The sequence below is a fragment of the Pipra filicauda genome, unplaced genomic scaffold (assembly GCF_003945595.2).
Source record: "Pipra filicauda isolate LSUMZ 115617 unplaced genomic scaffold, ASM394559v2 scaffold37_size4185640_pilon, whole genome shotgun sequence".
Lineage (NCBI taxonomy): Eukaryota > Metazoa > Chordata > Aves > Passeriformes > Pipridae > Pipra > Pipra filicauda.
The window spans coordinates 3,080,123-3,108,109 of NW_024104509.1; the positions used below are offsets into that span (position 1 = coordinate 3,080,123).

The following is a 27,987-nucleotide window of genomic DNA, read 5'->3' on the forward strand; positions in this document are numbered from 1 at the left end:
AACAGTACTTTAAGTACAGTTTCCCAGACAACACTAGTAAGACTGTGAGGCTATTCATATTCTGCTCCTTAGATCCTCCTCTCTGCTAGCTGATCTTCATCTGTGGTGAAAGTAGTCAGGTCCTCACAGCTCTCCAGGACACCAGCTGAAAGGTAACACATGGACTCTCAATGACATGGCCTCCTGGGCAGGTGCCATCACCTTTAAAAGGAAAAAAAAGGTAAATCAGTTTTCGTTCGTAAATCAGGTTCTTGTTCCATTATAATAGTTTCTTACCCAACTAGGAAGAAGCTAGTTGTAGTGCTGTCTGTTTAAAGAATAATTTAAAAAGCTGTAAAATCCCAGGTACTTGCCAAGGAGGCATGGCAAAAGCAATTCCAATTTGGAAAAGTAGTGGGGTAATTTTTCATGTTGTTGTTTGTGGGGTTTTTGTTTTGTTGGTTTGGTTTTGGTTTTCCCCCTTAGAGGTGCACAGAAATTACCTCACCCCAACCTATGACATGTCCTATATTGGTTAAAAGGAATCTGAATGTTGCTTCCTGCAGAAGCCATTGAACTGTAATAACCTTCAGGCTAGTGTGATAAATTATGTTCTCATAAGGAATTTTTTTTCCCTAGCTGTTTCTGTCAAATTTGTTGAGGCTTTTGTTGCCTGAAGGCTGCAGTCAGAAATCTCACTTTTTCTGCAGAGCCTAAATGACACTCTGATGTGTTTTGCATGAGAACCAAAATCAAAACTAGTCAGCAAATCACCAGTACCATGCATGAATCAATTCATCTATCCAAATGGTCTGTAAGCTACCCAAACATACATTTGATGAAGTCTGAAATGTCTGAAACTTCTGAATATTCATTCCAATAATGTAAGCACATGTTTTCTATTTTCTGCTTTTCTTTCTTTAGCACAAGATCTTATTTTTATCTTGGGAGCCAATCACAAAGAAGTTGCTTGTAGTGGGTTTACATAAAAATTTCCTTGTCAGCCTCCATTCCTTCCTGTTTGTAATAGCAAATGCTTATTTATAACATCTCCTCCCTCTCCCCTTGCACGCCCAGCATAAAACACTGTCACGTTATTCACAGTTCATGATTCCACCACAGAAGACTGACTTGTTCAGTTTTTGAATACACAGATGTTCAGTCTTCTGATAACCTTCCTCTCTGTGTGGTTGATAGAGACCTTGCAGCTGTGCAGCCTTTTGCATAGTCCCTACATGAAACTAAAGTACTGAAGGAAGCTAATTTAGTGCAAAAACTTTGACATGCAGAGTGGTGAACATAAGCATATACTTCCAAATGAAGGCTGCGGGTTTCCACAGCACCTGATAAATACAAGTAATAAAACTACCTACTCAAGCAAAGTGGCATTGGTGATAGCTTCTGCCATATGTTTCGCATCTGATTTTAAAACACACTTGGTATTTTCCACCAACTCATGTATGTCAGGGCTCATGCTGCAGGAGGACTGTTCTATGATCCATGCCACAAGCTATTTAATGTCTGTGTAAGACTTATAGTCTATCAGATATTGGGGTCTTCCTCTCAAATCTCTTGCTCTTAAACTCTTCTGCTAGATGACAGCATGGAGTTGTTTTACATTGCTGTGTGTTGCAGTTTCACATTTGAGCACTGTCCCTGAAGACAAAGATGAAGCAAAGAAAACACTCCACGTGGTTCATGGTATCCCCTGTGATTTCACTTCTGATTCAGCAGTGAGGATGCAGTGCACATTTTAACCACATAAAAGACTCGTTCTATTGAATTTACACTAGACAAAATGCCTGTAAAATAGAATCCTCCATAGCTATGATTGAGTGCCTATCACATCAAGGGCCCTTGAGAAAGCTATTTGCCCTTTTGTGTATATTGGTTCTTTTCTCTTTTGTTTCTGATCTGAAGAGACCTGAAATGCTCCTTGAGTGTTAATGTTAACATACAGTTATACAAAACAGGTTAAGTAAAGCTAGAAGCCTTTTATGATCTGTCTTCAACTCTTTGTAACTTTTAGTTATTACCAGTGAAAAGGACTAGTTACAAACTATCTGAAAATAACTGCTTGTCAAGCTGGTAGCTAGTAATACTACAAAGTGGAAATTCAATGGGAAGAAAGCACACTCAAACATTCAAAATTACAAGGACTAAAACAGGGTCAAGAAGGAATCAATTTCACTGCCTTCAGTCCAAATAAAAATCCACTGCCTTTTTTGTGAACAACAATAATCAGATTTTGACCCTATTAAAAAAATATATATAAATAAGAGTGCCTACAGGTTGTTCAAGGACTTTACCATTGGCTTTATACCAAACACAATGCCAGAAGGAGATGCAAAACTTCCTAGCAAGAAGGCACTAACTTGAAGCAATATCCATTGTTCCATTGCAGTGAGTTCCCTTTCTGCAGCACTCATGACTAACTTTCAGGTCTGAGTCCAAAGCTTCCAAATGCTTCTGACATGGAGTCTCTCTACAGCAGAAATGCTCTGCTCTCACAGCTATGAACAGGCTCTGTGTCATGTAACTATTTGTTCAGCAGCAGATTCTATGGGGTGCTGCGATTGAAGTTGATAGGAGGAAAAGGGAAAACAGGAGACAGTAGAGGCATGAAAACATTCCTCAAAACAGCAAGTGTAATCCAGATAGACATGCTCCCAATATACAAAATAAATGGCTCTTACTAAAACGTCCCATGTGCATTTACATTTTGAGTGCTAATATGTATCAGCAGCTACTATGGAGATTCCGATATCCTCTAGTAAAAATTGCAAGACTCTTGACTAGTGCATTTTTTAGGACTGTCAGCAGAATCAAGGATTCCGTAGTCACACTAGCAGTTTCCCCACAGCAACTGAATTGGATCACTGACATCAAAGTAGCTTCATCTGCTCTCTACCATGGCTTGTGTTGACTTTTGGGTTTTTTTGTTTTTTTGATGCTATAAGGATCAAGAAAAGGGGAGTAAATTTATAGGCTAGCACCAAAAGTGCAAGCTGATTGTGCTTTAAATTGCTCATATTGACAACTGCTCTTGCGAGATTTTAGATGTCAGTGCACTGGGAAATCCTGTGTGCCCCCCTCCCATCTTCCACCATCTCTCCTTCCTACCCAGACTAGCAATGCCTGGTACAAACCCAGTTTCTAGGTGTGAAAGCTGAAAGAGCAGTAAGGCTAAGTGATTGGGTGGAGGTTTAGCAAAGCACACACACACTGCTGTAAGGTAAGGTACTCTGTTCAGAGACACTAACTGATTTCTGCAGGTATGAGGTTCAAAGTACCAACCTTCTAAAAAATGTTCTTTTAAGGAACCATTACATAACCACAGATAATCAAGTCATCTTGGGGCGAGTGGCAGTGCAGAAGCACAAAGTCACTTTTAGATTGTTTCTGCAAGGAACTGAGGGCTCTCCTGTTCACTCTTTCAGGCCTGCAGCTCGCATTTGAAGGAGAAAGGCTTGCTCTGCTGGAAGACTCGCAGATTTCTTCAGCTGAGTATGAGTAATCAGGAACAGTAAAGGAAAAGTAGTCAGAATAAAGCAAATCTTTAGAAACCATTGATAGAGATTGTTGCCGATTCTTCCCCCCATGGACACAAAAGCCTAGAAGTGCACGTATGTGTGCACAGACCCACAGTTAGTCAACAGTATCAGTGGTCTAAAGCCTCTTTAAACATTTGCAGAAAACTGTTCAGTCTTGTGCAACTGGAGCAACAGAAGAGTACAGTGTTGCCTAGTACAAAAATCACCTTAAACTACCTGATCACAGAGAAGGGAGCTACAGTTTTCTTGGAGAGAAAGCTGAATCTCACAGAGCCCAAATTCATCCTGCAGATAAGCAGTTGTACCAAGTTATAACAGCGTATGGCTAGAGAGGTCAGTCACCTTTTGCAGTGAGGTAGCTTGTAAAAAACCAGTCCCCATAAAGGAATTAAAAATCTTGTTTCATGAGCTTCTTTATTAAAATAAAGATTTTCCTGGATTCTTGTGATACGTTTCATCCTTCCAACTAATCAACAATCCTCCTTTTCCTTAGGGTGAAATTATATGCTGCAACTCCCAAAACTGGCATTTAGTGAACAGGACAGGATGAAGCTATGTCTGTTTCTCACTAAGCCTGGTTCTGTACCTCTATCTGATGGCACCTGGCATATTACAGAAAACAATATTCTTGCTCATGCGAGAGTTAAAAAAAATGTGGTGGGTTGACCCTGGCTGGACGCCAGGTACCCACCAAAGCCACTCTATCCCTCCCCTCCACAACTGCACAGGGGAGAAAAAATATGATGAAAGGCTCATGACTTGAAATATGGACAAGGAGAGATCACTCATCAATTACCATCACAGGGAAAACAGACTCACCCTGGGGGAGTCGAATTTATTACCAATCAAAGTAAAAGCAGGATAATGAGAAGTAAAACAAAGCTTAAAAACACCTTCTACCCACCCCTCCTTCTTTCCCGGACTCTATCTCCTTCCCTCTAGTGGTGAAGGGAATGGGGATTATGACAGATTGATGAACCAACTTTATGATTTTATGATAATTCTTCATTGTATTAATGTTTCAGACATCAGAGCGATAATTGGCTTAAGGCGATGTGTACTGGAAATGCATATACCTAGTATGTGATGATACAGAGCAGCTACCAAGCACCTCCTCCCACGTGGAAGGTTGCATGCCTTCCTACTACAGTCAGCAGCGAAAGTCCCATTCTGCTTGACAGGAGTGCTTTTGAAGTTAGTAAAACCATTTTAGCTGGCATAGAGAAGCTTAGAGCTCCTCCTGCAGCCGGCAGTGAGGATTCCCCTAGTTCTGCTGGCAGAGAGCAATGCATAGCTTTAACTTCCATCGGGAGTAAAATTAGTTGATTGGCCCTAATGAAGCCAAGGGAATCATGGCATCATACACAAATGCCCTGCACGACAGACTGCCAACATAAACTAGAAGTTCAGGTTTTATTTATAGACTGTTAGAGTGCATCAGCTGATACAGCCCATAGACTTACTCTGCCACAATTCCAACATATGCCCCCATTTTATATTTCACTCCTGTTGTGGTTTAACCCCAGCAGGTGGCTCAGTCCCCCACAGTCAGTCAGTCACTCAATCACTCACTCACTCTCCCCCAGCGAAATGGGGAGAAGAACTGGAAGGGTGGAAGTGGCAGAACTTCTGGGCTGAGATAAGGACAGATGAGACAAGGTGAGAAGGGGGGAAATAAAAAAACCAACAAACTCAAAGAAAAACAAGTGATGAAAAAGTAATTTCTCATCAACAGATAACTGTTGCCTGTCCAGTTCCTGAAAAATGGATGTGGATGTAGTGTCAACATGTGGATGCAGTGTCAACAACTAACTTGTAGGTTACTAAAAAGGAAATGCATCTTTCTTTTCATATCTTAAGTACAAACAACTTTTTATGCATTTTAAATGTTAATCCTTGTTCCCACTGCCCAAAACAATAATAATTCTGTATCTTTGGCTTACAGTACGGTGTCGTTCAAAGAACTAATAGTGTTGCTGTTACATTATCTGTGTTGGGTATAACAGCTCTAGACTAAATTTTAAAATGTACTTTTTACCTTGAGAGTCCTGCCCTTCACTCACTTCCACCAAATCAACACAGTTCATTACATTTATTTGTAGTGCACCTCCCTGGAATAAAATACAAAAGTTGAAAAATTACAAGTCATCACCTTTCTCTGGCATTTTCTAAGAACTGCAACATCCATCTTAGAAAGGGAACACTTTTGCGTAACTGCACAGTGACTATGTGATATGTGTTTAATTCCATTGCAAAATCAAGGCTAGTGAATGTCTAATATTAATGCTCACCATCCTCATCAGCCAATTTTGTCCTATTGAGTATTTCTCAGAAAAAGCACCTGTGTTCTGAAAACACCAGTGAAAAGAGATCACCAGTCATGGCAATACAGCAAAACCCTGATCTAGTCCCTCATGCCACTAGTGCAGGTCCATGGGGGAAATAAATCGAGGAGGTCTAGAATAACCAGCAACAGATGTGCTCCATGGGGCTTTTTGCTCCTTCTCCCATGCCTGGGCAGAGCTTTCCAACCAGGGAAAACTTCTCAACTCTAGAGGTAAGTGATTAATTAAAATCTTTGGTGAAATTTACAGCAAGCCACATCTGTGATCAAATGTGTCCTCCTGGCTCATATTTACCACGGCTCAGGGCAACCTTACCCTTACCGCAGAAGGAATAAGTCACACTTCAAGCCCCTGTGGCCCATACCTGCTCAGAGGTGTTCGAGCTCTGCACATCTTCATAAGGAGGAGGTGGTTTCAGACGGAAGAACACTTCAGCACCATTGATTCACGTTGCATAAGCATGGGGCAATGAAAGCCCAAGTGTCCTGCAACAAACAGCACAGAGCAAATCTGTCAGTATGGCTTTCCAGCTGCATAAAAATGTCATCTGCTATCAAACTCCATTGGCTTTCCTGTACCAGCTCAGATTTTGGGATCTCAGCCACAGCTAATGGACTCACCAAGAGCTGTGAGACATTTTCTCAGAGGATGGCAGGAAGTTGCTCCTTAGGAGGTGCCTCTCTAATGTGTTCCCCAGAGCTTCAAACATCTTTGGGCCGTACTGCACCTAGGAACACATTTCGGTTTTACTCTAGAGATTCAGTTTTGTTTCAAAATATTCAAATACAGGTTGTCCACTCAAAATGTGACAGCCTAGCTCTGAGTTGTGTGAACTACTGAATTCTTAATTATAACAGAAATTCAAGATACTTCTGGTCATAGGTTTGGAAAGAGATGTTGGAATTTCTTCCCCAGTGTTGCCCCCCTCCTACCCCCCTCCCCATCTCTTTCTTCCGGGATGGGGGAGTCCGGAGGGGGAGACGGAGCGGAGCGACACGCGCTGGGCAGTGCGGGAGCCAGGAGGGGTGGGGGGGAGGTTCCCTCTGAAGAGTGGGCCAGGGCCACGCCTTGGAAACCCTTTGTCGGGAGGATTTGGGTTTTTCCACCGATGGACAGAGGGGGAGCTGCCTTCGGTTTTTTTCGGCTGCCTCCTCTTTTTTTTTTTTTTTTTCTGAGAGGAAGGTTTTGGGTTTTTTTCCCTAACAGATACGGCGTGGAGAGCAACTGAGAGAGAGACCGACCCATCTCGGAGCGAGGTAGTCTGCCCTTCGGGGCGTGAGACTGAGTTATCAGAGCTGCCTGACCTGTGACTATGCCTGTGAGAAGGGGGACCCACTGCTGGTCGCTCACGTGTCTGCGAGCAGCTGCTGAGCTGCTGAGGACAATTTGCCCTCGGCCCCCTGGTTGCCGCCGGGTTTCTCCCCCCACCTGGGGAATTGGGACTTTGTTTTGTTTCTTTTGAAAGTTTTGGTTGCACCATTTGTTGTTTATTCGGGTTTGTTAATAAAATAAATGGGTTTTTTTTTGTTTCCTTTTCCACACTTTGCGCTTGAAGCCTCCTAATTTCAAAGTTATAACCTTGTTAAAACTTAGACACTTCTGATCTTGTGTTTTATGTTCAGCTGCACATAAAAAGCCAAATTCAAACTAAAGGCTGGTTTTTTTGATAACGCTTGATTAAGAATATGACAGTTAATCAATTCACAACAGGCTTGTATGAGGCAAATGTACCTCATAGCTAACCTTACTCTTCAGTTTTCAAAGAGCTCTCTGAAAGCTTAAACGCAGCAGAAATCCCAAAGACCTTTTGCTGCATGATCTTTCTCTTAGGAGGCATCTCTGAGAGGAAGAAAGCAGAACAGTGCCTGGAGAAAGCTTTTTTTTTTGGCAAATGCCAATTTTGATAACACATATTTACATTACCCCATTAACACTGAAAAAGTGTGGTGGTTGATAGCAGAGTCACCAAGGAGACCTTTCCCACACAATCTTCAGAGAAGTCTGTAGCCCAAAACATCTCAATTCTTCTCTGCTTATTTTTCACATTTTGACATGCTGATACAGTACTGAGCAGTAACCTCAAGCAACACACAGAAATCAATGTTTTGCTCTCTGGACCCAGATCAGGCTTACAGCCATCAGAAACGGATGCAACTTTCTACAAAGCAATGCAAGACACAAAAGCAAGTCCTTTGTCCCAGAATTTAGGGATTCTCTGGACACTGGCTGAAGGGAACAAAGATGGCTGTGAAAATTATTTTCTTGCAAGCTAAGAGGAATGATGAAAACGCCCTCGGAAGACTGCTTGGGCAGAAAGGAAAAGAATAAAACTTCCAAAACGAGAACCTGAGAGTCCTTTCATGAAAGACTCCTGTCACGGCAATGGAGGTAACGCATGGAGAAATCTGAGGAAAAGAAAGTAGCTATTTTGATTGCTGGTCACTGATTTTTAATGCTAAAAATAGGGAAAATACAACATGTTAAACAATTTTTAATTTCAGTCTATTTCATCTGCTCTGTAAAGCTTCAGAATAATTTTGAAGTACAATGGAAACTGATGCTCCCTTGGCATTAGTTCACTTTTTTCCAGTATGTTCATGCTGAACTTAAATTCAATGTAAGCCACAAAATTATATACATTTTGCATCTTAGTTTTGTTTTTAACCATGCCTGATCTGACCTACACATCTTAGTCCCACCTTGAAAATTAATGTTCTGTCCAACAATTATATTATGTTAAAACTTACTACAGAACATGCAAACAGGGCAACATTCCCTTGAGTCCCTTATTTATAAATATCATTTCTAGGATGTACCCAAACGATACTTTAAATTGGACTGAGGTAGATTTCTAGGCTTCAGGCGACTATCTGGTTAGCCCACATGGATCACCTCTTCCCTTAAATTCATGTCTTATAACATTTTCATAGAATCACAGAATATCCTGAGTTGGAAGGGACCCATAAGGATCATAAAAATCCAACTCCTGGTCAACTTTGTTGTTCATCTGGAAACTCAGCTGTAACTGTTTCTGTTGTGCCAACACTGAAAAATAAAGCAATTGCTATTTTTTTTATTTGTGAAATAACTAGATCAGAGGTAGGAGTTGACCAGACATTTGTAATGCGAATTTTTTTTGTCTACCATTAAATAAGTGTAAAAGTTCTCCCACAATCAAGTGAGCAAACCAATTAGCTTTGATAGCAGAGCCTCTGCCTTTGCAATTTAAAGAGTGGAAGAGAATGGCCATCCATTCCAAACACATCCAAGGACAGAAATTAGGCCTGTCTGTTGCTTTAAACTCTGCACTGCTGCCTAACTACCCTGAACACCCTGAAACCAGTAGCCTGACTTCAGAAAGATGTCACCACCACTTAAATGTTCTTATCAACAAGTTTTAACACAGTCATAGGCAAAGTAGCTACTCAAATTAGACCACACAAGCCTCAAGTATTGTTCATCGGCACCTATTGTGCTAAAAAAAAAAAAATTAAAAAAAAAAAAAAAAAGAGAGACTGCTGCTGGGAAGGAGATAATCATGTAGAATGCTAGAATGATCTGCCAGATGAAGAATGACAGCTTCATTTTAATGCAGGGGAACTCTGAAAAGCATGTTTCAACAAATATTTATTCTTCCAATGAAATCACATAACATTCTGCTCTCATAAGCAGCTTGAAACAAGACTTATATAGGAGGTTTTTAGTAATGTTTGCTCTTTGGTGTTTCAGAGGATTCGTTCTTTCTAAAACCTAGTGCTGTGCCATGATACCATTTTCTAGGAAATCCTAGGATCAGTGTTACCTCTGCCAGGACCACATAGTCTTGAAAGTCATGCACACTATTCCTGATGAAACAGTGAAATAAATTAAACAGTCCTGCACACTGCAAAAAGTTGGGACTTTAAGCAAGAGTAGAGCGACAGTCTGCTTGAGCATCATATTTTATATATCATATTGTATGTTCAGAACAGAATAAGGTAGCCCCACCTGAGTCATAAATTAATAAAAAAAGCCAAGCTGCAAATTACTTTGAAGAGCACACCTGCAGAATAGTGATTAGTTGGCCTGGCAGTGCAATCAAAACATACCCTTCAGTCAGCCCTAACTACCAGCAGGAGAAGGGGAATCACTGGCAGAAAGGTCCCTGAGACGACACAATTCAGGGTCTCTCACACAACTCTTGCCAAGTGATTGTGTCTGGCTTCCCCTCACTGCCCCGACCTGCTCTTGACAGTATCATGTAAGTTTTCAGCTGTGTCAAACTGTAGGATTTCTCTTACCCAGAAACAGTTCCTACAGAATCTAAAGTAAAAACCACTACATTTTACCCCTTAGCCACTGTATTTATGCTGTCTCCAAAATCAACAAGTTTTTTTTCTTCTTTTTTATTTCCCCTAAAGTCACAAACTTTTTCAGTCAATAACAGAGAAAAAAGTCTTAAATAAAAGAGTAGGCAGTGTGTTCAAAGACAATAAAAAACAGGAAGAGAGTGTACCATTTTACCTGTGACTTGTTTGGGGAGGACCAGAATTACAAGCTGCAAAATAGGAGGGAGGCGGCACCAGTGGGACAAAACCATCAGGATCCAAACTGTCATCTTGGTCTTCAATCTGAAGTTCACCCTAGTCAAACAAAACTTCTGTTAAAACCCGTCTGAGCTACAGAAACTGCTGAATTGGGTAACCTAGTAATACTGTTAGCACCGCTGTTTACAGCCTGGTGCTCACTTACTAGGCAGGATCTTCTTGATTCAAATATCTGCCAGAAACGCAGGGCAACTGCTGTCAAGCAAACTGTAGTGGTGAGAGCATTCAGGGCACAAAGACCTAAGAAAACTTTCTGAAGAACATGAAGATGTGTGAAATTAAAGAAATTAAATCAAGGTATTTGTAGATGTTAAAATAATAATAATAATAATAATAATAATAATAAACTAAATTAAAAAAAAAAAAAAAAAACCAACCCAGAAGACATAGGGTTGACTGTAGCAATTACTTCTAAGAAATATATGTGATGAAGTCTTTAGCACAATCTCCAAGACTGGAGTAATGTGCAAAAAGTTGCTTTGTCCTATTGATTGTCCTGACAGAGATTCAGAAGGATTTAATACAGTTCAAATGTGATTTATAGTCCATTGATTCATCAAAGAATTATAACCTTTCTCTTAACTTCTGGGGGAAATCCAGATTCAAGACAATCACCATTAAAGAAATGTTAAAGCTCTTTTTATATTTGAAGATTATGCTGATCAGGAGTTTTAATTCAGCAGTTTGTAAGGCAAGAAAGGTTGAGAAGTTAAAAAGACTGGTTAGGGCATCAAATCATTAGCTAAAATTTACATTCATATTTGCCCATACAGTCTTGTCTGGATTCCATTGTAGTTTTGGTTGAATAAAACACTTGGTTGCATAAAACTGCTTATTGGATCAGCAGTGCACTGATCAAAACCCAGAGATAACAAAAAAGCCAACAGAACCATGAAGAGCTTCTGACTGGTGTGGAAGACTAGAAAAATAACAGAATTTTTCACAGTTAACACAGCAGCTACTTCAGCACTGCACTATTGCACAAGCACGGACATTATAAAAGCAGTCATATGAACCAGTGTGTGCAAGGTACCTTGAGAAGAAGGTGAGCAGAACTGCATGACTTCACATAGTATGCCTTCAGTACAGTCTCTACTTCTGTGCATTTAGTGAGATTAATTTCTTCACAGCAGAAACAAGTCTTGTTTTCCTTATCCATCTTAAAGAAATAAAACTCCAGTTTTTAATTTTAACTGCTTTATGCAACAGTTTTACCTGTATAATATAGAACCTATATTTTAAACTAAACCTGTGACCACAAAGAAGACTGGAAACACAAGATTATAGAATTGAATTTGAACAGTTTGGTATGCCAATTATTCATGCATTATAAGTACTTCTAATCTGAAAAACAGCATTATGGGTAAGCTTAAGACATTTAAATACAACTTAATTGTAATCAAAGCTGCACTGATCACTAAGCAATTTTATTACCTATGCTCCTTCAAATGCATAGTAGCCTAGAAATTATTTCTTTCACTGATGTGTAAACCACTCTATGAAGTTGTCTCAGTTTGAAGAGACTGGAATGTTTGCTAAAGAGGATGAGTTATGAGACAAAACAAACTCCTCTCTCTCAGCAATTGTAAATTCAAAATTAGGGAGCTTTAATTGAGGAAGTGTGGTGATATGTTTTGAAGCTGGCTCCCTGCCAAGTCTCCAAAACCTTACCACCAGAAGCCCCCCCCCCCCCCCCCCCCCAAACGTCAGGGAGAAGAGGGAGAAAAAAACCCTAAGAAAACCCGAAACGAGACAGAGACAACCAAAGTGAGATATATAAATATATTTACACTTATATACAATTAAAATATACAATTTCACAAGGGAAAAGGGAAGGGGGAAGGGAAAGGGAACAAAAACTAAAATAAAATATATATATATCCCAATTAGTGACCCAATATCTAACAACTAAAAGAGTTAGCAAAGAAATATCTCACTACTCTCCTGGGACAACCAAGAGTCGCTCTGGACCGATCACCGGCAACCTCTGCCTCCCAAGGTCGGCAAGGCCTCACCAGGCCTCGCTCCCCAACACGGCAGAACCGACAGCAGGGAACCTGCACCTCCAAGCCGCCGGAACGAAAGAGAGCGAAGGCCTCTCCTCCTTTCTTCTTATAGTCTGGCTTACGTAAAAATCGTAGGGAATACTGGGTAAATCTGGACCCTTCCTTGGTTACAAACTGGTCACCAAGGAAGGCCTAGCCCAAACCACCACAGTGGAAAAACAGAAGAAATAACAACCCTTTATTAAAAGATATATGTGTGTTGGCAAGAACAGTAACAGAACACAAAAAAACCTAGACAATAGTCCTGTACCCAAAAAGTCCCCTTCAAACAAAAGAAAAAGTCGGAATACTTCTCTGTCCTTCAGCGCAGTTCCAATCCCGGCCGGCAGGGGGCGCTGTTGGATCGCTGGAGGTGCAGAGCCTGCAGTGCTCGGTGTTGCCCTGCAGGGGGCGCTGTCGGGCTCCGGTGGTCACCACACAGGGAGGGGGGTCTGGGGGGTGTCTCGGGTCGCGGGAGGAGCCGAAAAGAGAATGGGGACCCTTCCCCCAGTGGAAGGAGGGGGAAAGGAAAACAGTCCACCCTCACGAAACTCACTGTTGTCCTCAGATGACAGTGTCCCAAGGCTCCTCCTTTCTTCTCCCAGTGAGCACAAAAACTCTCTGATGAGAACGCAGCAGGTCCGGGCTGGAGACAAAGACAGCCTGCCCGCAAGTCGAGGCCAGCAGTCAGGGCTGACCAGGGCGGGAAGCCAGAAAGACTGGCCTCCAGGCCTTCTCTCCAAAAGCACGCACAGAAGACCCCTGTCTCCGTCCCAGAGCGAGAGCTCAGCGAAAACTGACTTCTCCCTTCCGAGGAGTGCCAGCAATCCCCCAAAACTCCTCCCTACCTTCCCCCAGCCTCCGATGGGCCATTCATTAGGAATGCAGTTCGGCTGGCTAGACCTTCTGTAATGCTAATCGCCTCCCTTTCCATTCAAACTCCATCTTTCCTACAGTGGGGGCAGGGGGAAGAAAAATTCCCCCCTCCTGGATTTCTAACCTATAACAGAAATGTACACATTTTCTTTGATTCATGAGTGTATCTTGCATTTCTAAGGATGGAATGAAACACACAACTATAACTGCAACCTGGTCAAATCATTAATAGTCACATCCATACACTAGTTGTTGTTTGTAACTTTCAAATTAATATTGTCATCTTAGTTTTCAAAGTAGAAACTTGATGTTTTCATACCTAGAGATAATTGGGTTTTTAGCTGTCAAACTTGATAGTCATGTCAACACTCTTCCACCTATAGAAGCCACTTTACAGAATAATTAATGACTACAAGAATGCCTTTTGGCTGTACTCTATACTTCCAGCCACAGATGGCTCAGAAATTCCTGAAACATTAAATCATCTCATCTGGTATAACATTATCAATTCTCAGTGCTGCTTTAGTACAGTGATAGTGGGTGAATCTAGATTACGAACTGCTTCTGGTCTTGGACTCTCACTGAAATACATTGGCATGTCAAGAAATCAACAATGGCCTTCTTGAAGCAATAAGGGAATGGAAATAGATATTTAAAGATCTTTCGATTAATTCTTAAAGCTCTTCAAGCTTTTACACACGATCATCTTCATTACCAAGTGATCCCACATTGTATCCTTCAATTTCAATTATTTCACAGTTTTTATTCATAAATAGTTATTTTTGTACTTCTTATGACAGCAATTTCAGAAAAATCTGCCCTGTCTTGCAGATTGCTTCTTCATCACATAGAAGTGTTCTGAAAAGCTAGTATGATTTGGTTTATATTATTTTTTCCTCACAGTTCCTGCTGTAAGGTATCAACACAAATGGTCCTCACTAGGTGAGGCAAAACAGGAAAAATAATCCCACCCACAGATTATAATGACTAAGATTTTTTTAGATAGCTCACCACTACCCACTCAGGCTGTTTTCTATGCTTTATATTTGTCACATTACTAAAAAAATCCTTTATGCTTGAATCTTCTTAAATTACTTGCAGCTCTACATTAGCACATTTTGTGATTTCAGCACAACAAGCTAATGTACCATAATGAGAAGAAATAGGTGTAAATCAGTATGTGTGCTCACCAAGTTGCATCTGGGTACTCTGGACAAAAACTCAATGTCTTGACATCCTAATATAAGTCCAGCCAAGCTCAGCAGAACACAGGTGATAGACAGCAGAATAAGCAGTTTATTCTGGAACAGCAAAACAAAGTTAACTGCAGTGGGAACAGGAACCCAACTCAAGGAACCTATGACAGTGCAAATCCCACTCACAAACTGAAGCTGGGAAAAACACTGCTTCTTTTATGAAACTTCCCATGACTTCAGCGCCCCAAGGTGTCTATTCCCAACACCTTTGTCTTTTCTCTCTCTCCTTATTCTGCACTAGTTATGCAGAAGTAAAATACACGCTACTATTGAAAATGTCAGCAGTAACAGCATAGGCAACTGCAGTTTTTTCTGGAGTGCAAAGTATGATTTGCAAGCCCTCTGACTTCCACTGTGTGGTCATACTCTTCCACCATGTTAAGGTCTCAACACATTCAGACCAGTAAAGAAACCTGAAGAGGAGGAAACACATTAAGGCAATATTCACTCTGTACTGAATTTCCAGAATTATTTTGCAGCAAAAATAAATGAAAAATATTTGCCCCAGTATAGTGAGGATGGAGACACTTAAGAGATTTTAGTAATATGATTTCATTTCCTCCTGGATACTAAAACCAGAACATTCATAATTCAGATAATACCTTCAGATTTATAGACCATCTCAAAAATGAGCAATGGCAAGCGTAATAGAGTAGCTGATAAAATGATAGAGTAGCGGATAAAATGATGTCTCGCTTTCACCTATGCCCTTACAATCTGCACTTACATGACTTGGGATATGGATTTTGAACACATATAAGAACTTTTCATGTCCCAGTTCATACAACAAGATTTTTCTGTACTTTGGGAGAAAGTGCTATGGGTAAGACTACTACTTTAGAGACAAATAAAAATTAGGTTCCTCCTTTAAGCATTCAACCTTACAAAGCAAGTTTCAGATCCTTATTTTCCTAAAGAATCCTTGTTAATAACAACCTGATCATTCAGATTTCTTTGTAACAAAATGGTCCAAATTCAAAAAACAGGACCAAAAAAAAAAAAGAGGAAGAGAAGGAAATCATGAGGGACATGGGTTCAGTTCTTCTCCAGGCAGCTTTAGAGTAGATCCAGCAACAAGGACTTCCTAAATATGCACGAAGAACACAATGGCTTTCCCAGTTAATTTAAGTGATATAACATGGCTAGCTACCTGGAATCTGAAAAAAAAAATAAATCAGAGTTGATGCACAAATATGTTCCCATTTTCTGAGGTTCAGGGAAATATAATCACCCATGAGTGGATCAGAGCCAAAGAGCATTACTGTGAAAGCTCATTCCTTAAATTATAATATCTCATTACTAGTAGGCTTTACAGAAGTTTGACATTATCCCATAAGGTAGGTTTTAACCCCAAAACCCCCAATAATTGAAGTAGCTATTAGTACTCCTCTGAAGAGGACTGGGACTATTTTATGTTTGACATACTAAGAACAAAATAAATATTAAGAGGAAGAGTATTTTCCCCTAGTTTTCTACTAATCATGAAAACACAAATAAGAGGATTTTAGTTCTAGTAGGCATTCTGAGTGGCATTTGTTTTTCTGTACAAACACAGAATCTAATGATTTTTTAAAAATTAACTCCTTGCATACCACTTAAATGAATTGATACCATTTCTTATGCTTTTATCTAGATTATCTCAGTTATCCTTTTGATAAAAACTACTTTGAGAAAATCGTTTGACACAGGCATTTCATATAAAGAAGTACATTCAACACAGGGCATTGACAACTAGGAATTAGCCATTTTTTAAAGTGAAATAGAATCTGTTTCAACATAAAACATCTTTTAGTAAAAATCTCATTACATGTTATTAAGAAAAAGAAGAGGTATATTTGTCTTCTTTCAAATGATGAGGAAATGGAGCAAAGAAGTTTTGTGGCCAAAGTAAAGAAAGATTCAGGAAAAAAAATAAGCAAATTCACATTTAAGGTTTCTTCTTTGGTACAGAAGCTGCAATAGAAACAATTCCATGTACAGCTATATAAAAAGTTACAATCAAGACTCCTAATTCAAAATTTTGAATAAAAATTATGGAGATTTTTCTAAAGAAACCTGGTAAAAATCAAAGAACAACAAGGAAGAGAAAGAACATTATTACAGATACGCAAAACAAGGATGACAATTTCTGCATTTATGTTCTAGTAAATCCTATCACACATAAGTGTAATCTTGATCTGTTTTTTATTACATGTATAGTCTATTTTTGATGCATAATCCAATATTCAGATAATCCTCATAAAGAAGCAGAAGATAAGAAAATTCCTCAACATACAACCTAAAACACTACCATGATCTGAACCATAACCGCAATATTCATTACTACATATCTGACATTGGACAAGACAATACATGGTACTTGAATATCAAGAGAAAAAATCCTTTTTCTTTCTGCTCCATCGCTGTTCAGCTTTTCACTGAATCACCGAGATTGGAAGGGACCTCTTGAGACTGTCTAGTGCAATCTCCTGCTCAAGCAGGTTCATGGTGTCCCTGCTCGTGACAGGGGCCTTGGAATCAATGGTCTACAGTAGGCTGCCAAAGACAACGTCCAGTGGGTTTTGACTGTCTGAACAGACAGATACTTCACAACCTCTCTGGGTAACCTACACCAGTTTTTGACCACCATAATAGTAAAAAAGTAATCTTTTTTGTTTCAATGGAATTCCCTGTTTTTTTCAGTTCTGCCCATAGCCTCTTGTCCTGTCAGTGAGCACCGGTGAGAAAGGTCTAGCTCTCTATTCTTCACAGATGCAGAAGATCCCCCCAGGAGCCATCTCTTTTCCCGGTTGAACAGCCCCAGCTCTCACACCTCTCCAGGTATGGGAAGATCCTGCTGGCAAATCTCTGCCTAATCCAGCCCAGGACACAGTTAGCTTTCTTTGCCACAAGAGCACTTCGCTGTCTCAAGGACAGCTTGTTGTCCACCAGCATCCCCAGGTTTTTCTCTGCAGAGCTGCTTTCCAGCAAGGTGTTCCCCAGGGTGTACTGGGGTCACTTCCCTGCACAGGCAGGACTTTGCATTCCCCCTTGGTGAACTTCAGGAGATTTCTCTCAGCCCATTTCTCCAGCCTGTCCAGGTCCTTCCAAATGGCAACTTTTAGCATATCAGCCATTCCTCACAGTTTTGCATCACCTGTGAACTTGCTGAGAGTGCACTCCGTCCCACTGTAGAGACCACTCACTTAAGTAGTACTGGCCCCAGTTTCCACCCCTTGGGCTCAACTCTGCTGACTGTCCTCTGGCTGGCTTGGCTTTGTGCCACTGATCACAACTCTGGGCCCAGTCACTTTGTTTTCAATCCACTTCACTGTTCAATCTAACATGTATTCTGTTAGGTTATTTTATCAGTTATATTCTCCTGCAGGTGCAAGTTTAAACTTCTTCTCCATCACTACTCACCTATAAATAGAAACAGGTATTCCACTTTATCCCAGTGACAGAAGATCCCACCCAGAGGAGAGAAATACTTCTCAACTTAGAAAAAACAGACAAAGGCAAATATTGTATTTTAAAAGTCACAACAGAGGTAACTGGTCTTAATTGCAGATAAAAATGGAAACTACTCAAATTGAGGCTTTACTTTGGCTCACAGCCTTCATCTTCTGAGCATTAGATACACAAGGACTGTGAACAGCTGCAGAAAGTTGTGAGGAACATTTATATGAAGTAAAATATATGAAAGCAAAGTGTATTCTAATGTTAGACACAGTATTCGCTATTGTCTTGAATGGATTATCTCTTCCAGCTAAAAATGTCATCATGCACTTTGAGGATTCCAAGGAAGCATAAATTTGCATAATAAAGCCCTGACACTATTTTTCATTCTGCATGGGGAGCTGCTTGTTGTCCTGCTGCTGCCGCCATTGAAGGGAATACCTAACGCCAGAGAGGAATTGCTTTCACTTTAATATGTGCACACAGGACTGATGCCTAACCAGACACTGCAATGAAAGAAAAACTTTCATTCCACAATCACCAACTCTTATATCCATTTACAGCCTATATATATACTTTATAAACATCCTGTAGGAAAAGGCAATTTAATTTATTAATTGTACATATGCACAGCAATGATAGCAATAATTAAAAATTTTGAGACTTTACTAAAGTTCTGTCAGTTGCGAGAGCATGGAGACTCATAACACAACTGTCACCAAAAAAAACAAACCACACAAGTAAGAGTCAAATTAATTCATTTAATAAAAAAATCACAGATTTCAAATAAAGCACTAAAACACCCTATGTATACATACGAGAGAAAAGCTTTTGCAGCATAAAATGGCTAAAAGCCTCTAATGGCTTTTCATAGTCTCAAACTTAAAAGCATTATTCTTTTTATTTTCTTGTACTGACTGTAAAACCTTTGTATAATTACCACTTAGTGACCTAATGCTGGAGTTCTGAACATAAGCAAAGATGTTAACATTGAGCTATTTTACTTGAAAAATCAAGAAAAAAAAAGTACTACTACAGTAACTCTCACCATAGTACAATGACTTTGCTTATCATAAAGCACATGAATAGGGAGAGATTGTTTTTCAGGGGTAGGGGCATGATACACAGCTTCTGTTTACAGTGCCTTATACTGTTACTAGCAGGGCTAAAATTTAAAAACATCATCAGAACTAAGCATCTTGGTCTAAACATTAAATTTTGTTAAATTTATGCAAATCAGTCAAAGTGCAGATATCATAGCAGTAGTCAGTCCTAAAAAAAATCTTTATTTTAAGGCTGCTGGGATGTATTTTGTTTCTGATAAAAGTTTTCAATTACATACAAGGTTTACTACAAAAAAATTCTTCAGAAATTTTCAAGGTTATAAATAAATGCTTGAATTTCATAAACTTTTCTGTTTTCAAAGGGAGAGTTGTAAATTTTTGTCATAAACCAAAAATACTAACACTTTTGAACTATAAACAAATCTTTCTAATAAAAATTTCAAATCCTTGTTACAATACTGTAAAACACGAGAATAATCCAGATTGAACGACACATGCTGAACACAAGACTTTGGCTTTTCTGTCAAACCCCACAAAGCTTTACATGAAAACTGATGGCATGTATGAACACAAAATCTGTCATGCTAGCTAACAACAGAAGCATAAAGCACTTGACGTAGCTGAAAGCCAGAGCTGCATTCAACCAGTCTGCATGTGCTCCGTTAATTTCTTGATCCAAGCATTTGCAAATACTGAACTGCTCCCAAGTGCTTGCAGCTGCAGCAGTTAAACTCTACTCAGCATAATAAATTGGTGTATCGCTGGACACTGGCACTTTCATTTGATCACAGCTAAGTCTTCTCTTTAGCAGCAGAACCCAAGCACTAAGCAGCCACCAGACAGATGCTTAACTTTAAGTCTTTGTTTCAGTTGGTTAAAAAAAAACACAAAAAACAAACCAGAAACAAACACAACCAGAGTCACCTAAAAGAACACTCTGCAGGATTGCAACTAATCTGTACACGACTGAAAGGAAAAGATACTTCACTAGCCAAGGGCTTCTGTATTCAGTAAAGCATGTACAGCTCCAGGCAACAACGGGGAATACAACACAAACTCAAAGTGCGTTGACTAGTTCAAACTGGCACATCAGTAAGGACAGAGGCTTTCATAGCAAGCATGACCTGTTGAAGGTGTGAGTTGCCCTCAGGTACACACAAACTAACAATGGAGATTTTATGTTCTTTCTGAAAAAAATCAGTTCCTTCAGTTAAAAATAAGATTTAAAGTTGTATGAAAGGAAGGAGTTTAGGACCAGACAGGAAGGAACCAGACTCTATGCATGAAGGGTAACATTGACTCCAGAATGGTTCAGAGTCAATACCCAAACAACTTGGAGGGGAGGTAGGAAGTTTCTCTTTCCCCATTAAATACATTGGGACAGGCCTGCAGAGGTAGAAACACAGAATCATTAAGGTCTCCAAGATCATCAGGTCCAGTGTTAACATGGCACTGCCTCAAAATAAAATCAGCCTCAGGACGTATTACAAGCTGACTTCCAAAACTGATTAACTGGTATCCAGAACAGAAAAGCCTTGTGATAAACTGAGAAAATGATTCGGGCTAATTAAGAGAAAACAGTGTAAGGTCAATATGATCTGTAGAGTAAAGAAAAACAAGTCGTAAAACTTAATTGGGCCCCTATAAAGAGATAAAACAAGTTACCTCCCTTTTACCCTGTGTAGGATTTATAGTGAGAGAATTTTGTTTAGTTAGCTAGATAATAGTACCTTTCTTAACATTTATAACTTTGTATAGATAACAAGCGTACATCTGCTGAAAGTCTGATTTAACAATGTGTAATGTTTATACTCATGTACCTAACAATGTGTAATGTTTATACTTATGTATAATGAATATTCATGTAGTAGCTGGAAATAATGTAGAACAAATGTCTTCTTTGGGTGTGACAGGCGTTGGGAGTTGTTGAACCCCTTCCCTGATCACCCAGCGCTGAATTTGCTTTTATCATATAATAAATTCTGATTGGAAATTACCCGATTGGCTTTCTATTTCTCACAGCCTCAAACACCTAAATCCAAGGCAGGATTTCAGAGCCAAGGCTTCTCAGTGGCTGCAGTGCTGAAGGCCAAGCCTTCCTTGCAAAAATGTCCTACAGAAGATATGATTATAATTTGATTTTGCCTTGCAGTACCCTGTGTCTCAGATACATTATTTATCTAGTATCTTCCCATAGTGTAATACAGCTGTAAGACAGTGTGGATGGTAAAACCCAAATATGGCTCTCAATTTTATTTTTTAACAAGTCTTATCACAGCCATCCCTCTTCAATACTGATTTACTCTCACAGATGGTGCTACTAAAGGTCCACTACAGCTCTAACTAATGTGTTTTCCTTCCTTTCTCCCTTCCAAGGATAAAATATGAGCCACTGATACACCACAGCCCATCCCCAGCTCCTCTTACAGTGTTGCAGCCCTGTGCTTTCTCCAAGGATCTGCAGCACCAGAGCCTTGCTGTCATAGGAAAAAACCAAAATTTGGTTGTTTTTCCCACAAACAAGACCTTGGATTAAAGCGGCAGCCGCAGAACAGACTGGACCTTCACAAAGAAACAAATGCAGACGGTGAAAAACCACCATCTAAAGATGGGAAGATGGAGAGAAACATTTTGTGAGCCAAGGCACCAGCCTTTTATTGGAGGAGCTAGACTGATGCCATGCAGGCAAACATGTGTACTCCAGCAGGTTTCAGAGATGAAAATCCTGAATCCTGAAATCCCGAATCAGAACAGCAAATAGGTTTCTTTTAGAAAGAATTAGTACTTTTAAAGGGAGCACTGATAAATGTCAATTGCGTCATAAAATTTCCTAAGTCCACAAACTGACAATCAAACCCAAAAATTAGATAATACAGAAACACATAAGAAACAGCATTACCATGTTCTTGAGCATACCAGAATCTGCTCAGAGGATCAGCACCTCCTCATGGACAAATTCTGTGGCACTCACCAGTCACTGTAATTTTGCTCATGACTCAGCTGTGGGAAGCAGAGAAGTTAGATGATGGAGCTTAACCATCTACCCCTAGTTACAGCCCAACTGTTACATCTGAGGGCTTATAGCACACACCATGTAAAATTAAAATCTAGATATAATTATTCAACGTGAGCTGAAAACAAAGCTATTTTGGGGCCTTTGGGAGTATATGAAGAATTTAGGGGCTGGTATTCGCACTATTTGAAGAAAGTATGAAACTGAGTGTTGAAAACAGCTCAAACACATAAAAAGAGAAGCAGAGGCCCCTTCTTAGGCATTTGTAAATTAAGACATAACTATACAGGGAAAAAGGATAGCCACCGCTTAATAGCACAAACTTTAACTGTTGAGCACAGTCCAAAGTTTCTGCATAAAGACAACTAAATGCTGACATAAGTTGCTACAACATAAAACACGGTAATTGATATCACTCCTCAGATTTCTGGCATGGCCCTAGCACAGGTACCCAACATGTTAAATATCTGGGTTCCATAACAATCTTATAAAGCCACCTGCAAGTGCAACCACTTCTTTCCACAAAGCTCACTTGCTGCATAAAGGCATTTCTACACCTGGCACCTGCTTAAGTTAAGGGCTGTCAGGGACACTACTGTGCAGTCTCTCCTGCCTTCACAGCTTTGTAGAGGCTCTGTACAGGCAAAGAGAAAAGGGATTCAGTGTAAAAGCTGGGAAAGATAAATCCATTAGAAGTGTATTTACAAGAAACTAGTGCTAAGACTTACATAAGGAGGAAAAAGGGGAGGACAAGCAGAGCTGAAAAAATTATATGCTTTAGTTCAGAATGTATTTTATAGTTTTGCTTGTGAATGTCATAATTCTAAGTCATGACTACAAAATTAATCTCATTGCTGACATATGTAGGAAGTTTGGTTTTACAATTCACATAACTCCTCATAACTTCCTGGAGAAAATGTTCAAGTTACTAGAGGGTAGATATATTAGATATTTAGCGCGAGATAAATATGTTCACAGAAACTAACAATCTGAACTTGAAATATTGTAGCTAATTCAAGACATGATTTCCTTAGCCTCATGAAGTGTTTAATGCTAATCTCTTTTTTTTTTTTTTTTTTTTTATGCAGAATAGAGTATTTCAATTGGAAGGGACCTACGATGATCATCTAGTTCAACTCCCTGACCATTTCAGTCTGACCAAAAGTCAATGCATTTTGGGGATGCTGGTTGACAGCTGGTTCAATATGAGCCAGCAGTGTGCCCAGGTGGCCAGGAAGGCCAATGGCATCTTGGCCTGTATGAAGAATAGCGTAGCCAGTAGGTCTAGGGCAGTGATCATCCCCCTGTACTCGGCACTGGTGAGGCCAAACCTCGAGTGCTGTGTTCAATTCTGGTGCCCTTACTCTAAAAATGACATTTTGGTGCTGGAGTGTGTCCAGAGAAGGGTAACAAGGCTTGTGAAGGGTCTAGAAAACATGTCTTATGGGGAACAGCTGAGGGAGCTGGGTTTGTTTAGTCTCGAGGAGGCTCAGGGGGATCTCATTGCTCTCTACAACTACCTGAACGGAGGTTGTAGTGAGGTGAGGGCTGATCTCTTCTACTGTGTCTGCAGTGAGAGAACAAGAGGAAATAGCCTTAAGATGAGACAGGGGAGATTCAGATTAGATATTAGGAAAAATATTTTCACTGTTGGTGTGGTCCAGTATTGGATTAGGTTGTCCAGGGAGGTGGTGGAGGCATCACCCCAGAGGTGTTTACGAAGTGTCTGGATCTGGCACTAGGTGATGTGCTTTAGTGGTTTAGAGGTTACAGTGGTAGTGCCGGGTTGATGGTTGGACTGGATGATCTTAAAGGTCTCTTCCACCCTTGATTATTCTATGACTCTCTGATTCTATATCTAGCTCACATGTCTGATAGTTGGTACTCCTCATCAATGTCTACGTGGATCCCAAAGAAGTCCTGCACAAAAATGAAACAACTGCTTTGGCCTGGAAGAAGTCTTCAGAAGTGACAGTAAGGCAAAAAAACCCAAACAAACAAAAAACCCCCAAACCAACCGACCCACCAAAAAACTCCCCAAACCTACAAACAAAAGCAACTCCAAAACACTTTTTCAAATCCCAACTCTGAGACATTAGGAGCCACACAGCTTCAGATTTCACTTACAATTGGAAACAGCTAACACATCAATTTACTTCCCTCACAGCATTGCAATGCCAACTGTATCTGAAATGGTAACACTGGATAGTACTGTAAGCTGGCAAGACTTCGGCTTGCACTCAAAGCTGCTATCAAAAAACACTACAACTGAGCTAAGCTTTAAAGCCATCTCCCCCATTTAAGTTTAAGCAGCACTGCCTCAGAGAGCTAAATTATTTATTCTAAGCCAGCACTTCCTTATACATACAAAACCACAAAATATGTTCTGTAAACAACCCTAACAATTCTTCCACACATGGTCCATTTTTGCCCTTACTAAGGACTCCAGCCATACAGGAGTCATGGTCTCCTCTTTCAATAATTATGATTCTACAATTTAAAAAGAGAGACTCAACCATACAGATGTTTTTTTTCAAGGAGAAAGAAGAGATTTCTCTTTTTACCAATGACTGTTAAATCAGAATCATATTTTGATAATTTCCTTACAAAATTTTAACCCATACTTACCAAAATCATCACTGTTGTCTTCCATGTTGTCAACCCTAAGATTCCACATAACATTGCCTACAACATCAAAAACATCAAGAAGTGAACAACTGTTCACGAAATGCCATTTACTTGTTTTTTTATTACTGTTCTGATGAATGGTACTTTGGAACACTACAACAACATTGGGAAGATATGAAGATGCATTTTAAAGTGGAGAATAACAACGTGTGCTTATGAGGTTTTTCATTCCTAAAAACATCCTGTGAAATAACACAACCAAATTTAAAACTATTCTTTTCTTATTTTTTTCCTCCCAGAAAACATCCATGGGGGCAATTAGTATGTCAGCAACTCTGACCTCCACAATTGCCTAAAATAATTATATTCAGCCAGTTAAGCACTTGTTCTCTGCAGCATGGCCAAGCAAATCTAAAAACTGTCTCTGTGTCTCCACCTTGTGTCGCCACTCCAGCACTTCATGAAGTGCCTACCTCTTTCTTCCATTGTGCTGATCTGGCCCTCTTCTGACCATTCTGGTGAACTAAAGCCCAGATCATGAACCCTACCAAAACCAGCGAAGAGCAGCAGCACTATCTCCCTGAAATGACTTGCTGTTTAATCAGATTAATGCCAGTATCAGCATGAGGAAAGAATAGAAGTAAAAGCACATCCTTCTGCAACAGCACTTGTTAGACCAAACTTGCTGAATCACAGAACTGAACCCCATGACTTTCTTTATCTTAGAGGGCAAAACAACAAAGGAAGGAGAAAGAATTGCTGTAGAACTGAAACAAATAGCATACCCAAATACTCTCTCACAGAACAAAGGGAATACTATAGAGAAAGGCAAATCAGTTTTTCAGCATGTCCTGCAAATCAACAGGTATACTTTTAACTCATGAGACTTTGTGACTAAGCCAATAGACATCAAGCTCCTACACTAAAAAGAAACAAGAAGACTAGAACAAGCAGGAAGTCATCCACTAACATTTTTATTAAGTTCCTTCTGCAACTTCATTCACTTGACATGATCAATCTGATCCAGCATAATGTGGATATACAATTTGATGAAAACACCTACCGATATCATCACTGGTGTTGCAAACGAAAAAAAACAAGCCAAACCCCCACTCAAAACAGATACCATCAATTCCAGCTTTTAATGACCACTACTTTTCCAGGTTGCTTCTGGGCTAAAATTTTCACTCATGTTGTTACACCCACAAGGTATTTTCAGTAACTTTTCAGAGTGTACTACTGTTTCAGAGATAGCATTAAAAAATGCCAAACAAAAACAACACCCTTCTTCATTATTAAAGATACTGATACTTCTATTTTCCATGTGCAATTTTAAAACATTTTAAAAGTGTAAGCATGGTTCTGTGTGCAGAGTTCAAAGAAAGTCCAGAGCTTATATACTTAAACTTATACATATAGTTAAACTTCTTTTAACCTAGAGTAAAGAAAAAAAAAAGATGAAAGATCACAAGAGAGATACCTAAAATACCCATTTGGATGGCCTGGATTTCCCCCCACTGCCCAAGGACTGTGTGATCCCCAAACCACAGATCATGGAGCATGTTTTCACAGGTGGTGAACAACACTGGCAATGTAATTTAAATGTCTGAACTGAGGGATAGGCTGATGCTCTTCACACTAGCAGCAGGAGCTGAGCGTCCCAGCCACAGAACACAACTTGCTCATTGCTCGAGGGCCCAGAAACTGTGACCAGTCACCCTGATCCTTCTACTCTTGTTGATTTCTGCTTACCACTGCCGAGCTTCTGCAACACAAACTATTATATATATTCTGTATTTATAAAGCTATGGTTTAAAGCAGAGTTCAACACGAGATGGAATAACTTCTCTCAGGACTCTTTATAAAACTGTCTCAAGCCCATCCATTTTTTTTTCCCCCTGGAACATTGCTGTTTTCTCTGTCACGAGAGGAAAGGCGCAACACATAAAATCGATACGCAACACAATGCAATAAAGCAATATATAACATCTACATACACAGTGACTTTCGAAAATCCTGTTTCTGATTGTGTAAAATAACTTGGGGGCGGGGCAAAATGCACGTCAGGAAATAAATCCCCTATCTGGGGTCAAGCTAACACCCTGGCTAAAGTGTCAGCGAAAGCATTACCTGCACCCTATTTCCAAGCGGGCGCTGAGGAGCGGGACCGGCGGCCGCTCTGCCCCGCAGGTGCTCCGCAGGTGCTCCGCACGCCCCGCCGGACCTGCAGCTGCTACTTACCGAGGAGCCGGCCCAGGTGGAGCACGCGTTCTTCATCTGCCCGGCTCTGCTGAGCCGCACCACCGCGCTCAGCGCCACCAGGGCGTTGGCCAGGCCGACCTGCAGCAGCGCCAGCCCGAGCAGCGAGATGGCGGGCAGCGTGCCCGGGGGGCATGGGCATGGGCATGGGCATGGGCATGGGCATGGGCATGGGCGACCGCGCTGCAGCTCGTCTGGGCGGAGCGGCGGCGGCGAGAGAGCGGCGGCCCCCGGCGGCCCTGAGCTGGCCGGGGTAGCGGGGCGAAGCTGTGCGGGGCGCCGCGGGACTCCGGCGTCCCCGCCGGCAGCGACATAGTGGGCTGCCGCCGCTCTCCCCGGGCGGCTGCTGCGGGCTCGGTCTGGGCCGGGCGGGGCCGTGCCAGCCCCCTCGGACGCCCGCTTCCTGCGGCTCCGCTCCGCTCGGGTAGCGCCGGCCCCGGCCGTGCCCTCACCGCCGGGCGGAGCCGGGACCACCCGCGCAAGGTGCCTCTCCGCAGCTCCGCCACCGCTCCCCGGACTGTCCCGGCCCCGTAGCCATCGCTGCCCTCCCGTCCCGGCTCACCCTGCTAATGCTGCTGCTGCTGCTGCAGCCGCTCTGCAACAGCCTCGGAGGGTTTTAACACTTCCCTTGTTACCACGCTCCCTCCCGCACTTCCTCCCTTCCCCTTTTATCCCTGGTCACTGTTACTACCGAGAACTATGCCTGAAGTTTTAAAATAACTCTTCTTGGGAGGAGGGAGGGGGAAGCCACTGGATTGCACTTCGCGTCGCTGGCGCCCTTCCCGACGAGGAGGTTTGCCAGACAGCACGACGTGCGTCTCGCATGTGCGCGAGTGTGCCTGGGTGCTTGCCGATGCGATGTGCCTGGGACAAGATAAAGGCAGAGAAATCTGTACCCGGCGGAGTTTCAATTTTTTCCACCCCGCAGTCCCTCAGTCCCATGT

At 41.0% G+C, this 27,987-nt stretch overlaps 1 protein-coding gene across 1 annotated transcript; it reads right to left on the reverse strand.

The window, feature by feature from the left end:
- Positions 1–234: 234 nt before the first annotated feature.
- On the reverse strand, positions 235–27,985 carry FAM189A2 (family with sequence similarity 189 member A2). The gene is given in 12 exon segments (XM_039384836.1): positions 235–1,675; positions 3,304–3,482; positions 5,572–5,644; positions 6,243–6,363; positions 10,382–10,500; positions 10,610–10,717; positions 11,498–11,623; positions 13,066–13,353; positions 14,534–14,686; positions 24,785–24,841; positions 27,026–27,583; positions 27,848–27,985. Coding segments are annotated over 12 exon segments (2,247 nt in total). The 3' UTR covers positions 235–1,348.
- Between the last annotated feature and the right edge of the window lie 2 nt (positions 27,986–27,987).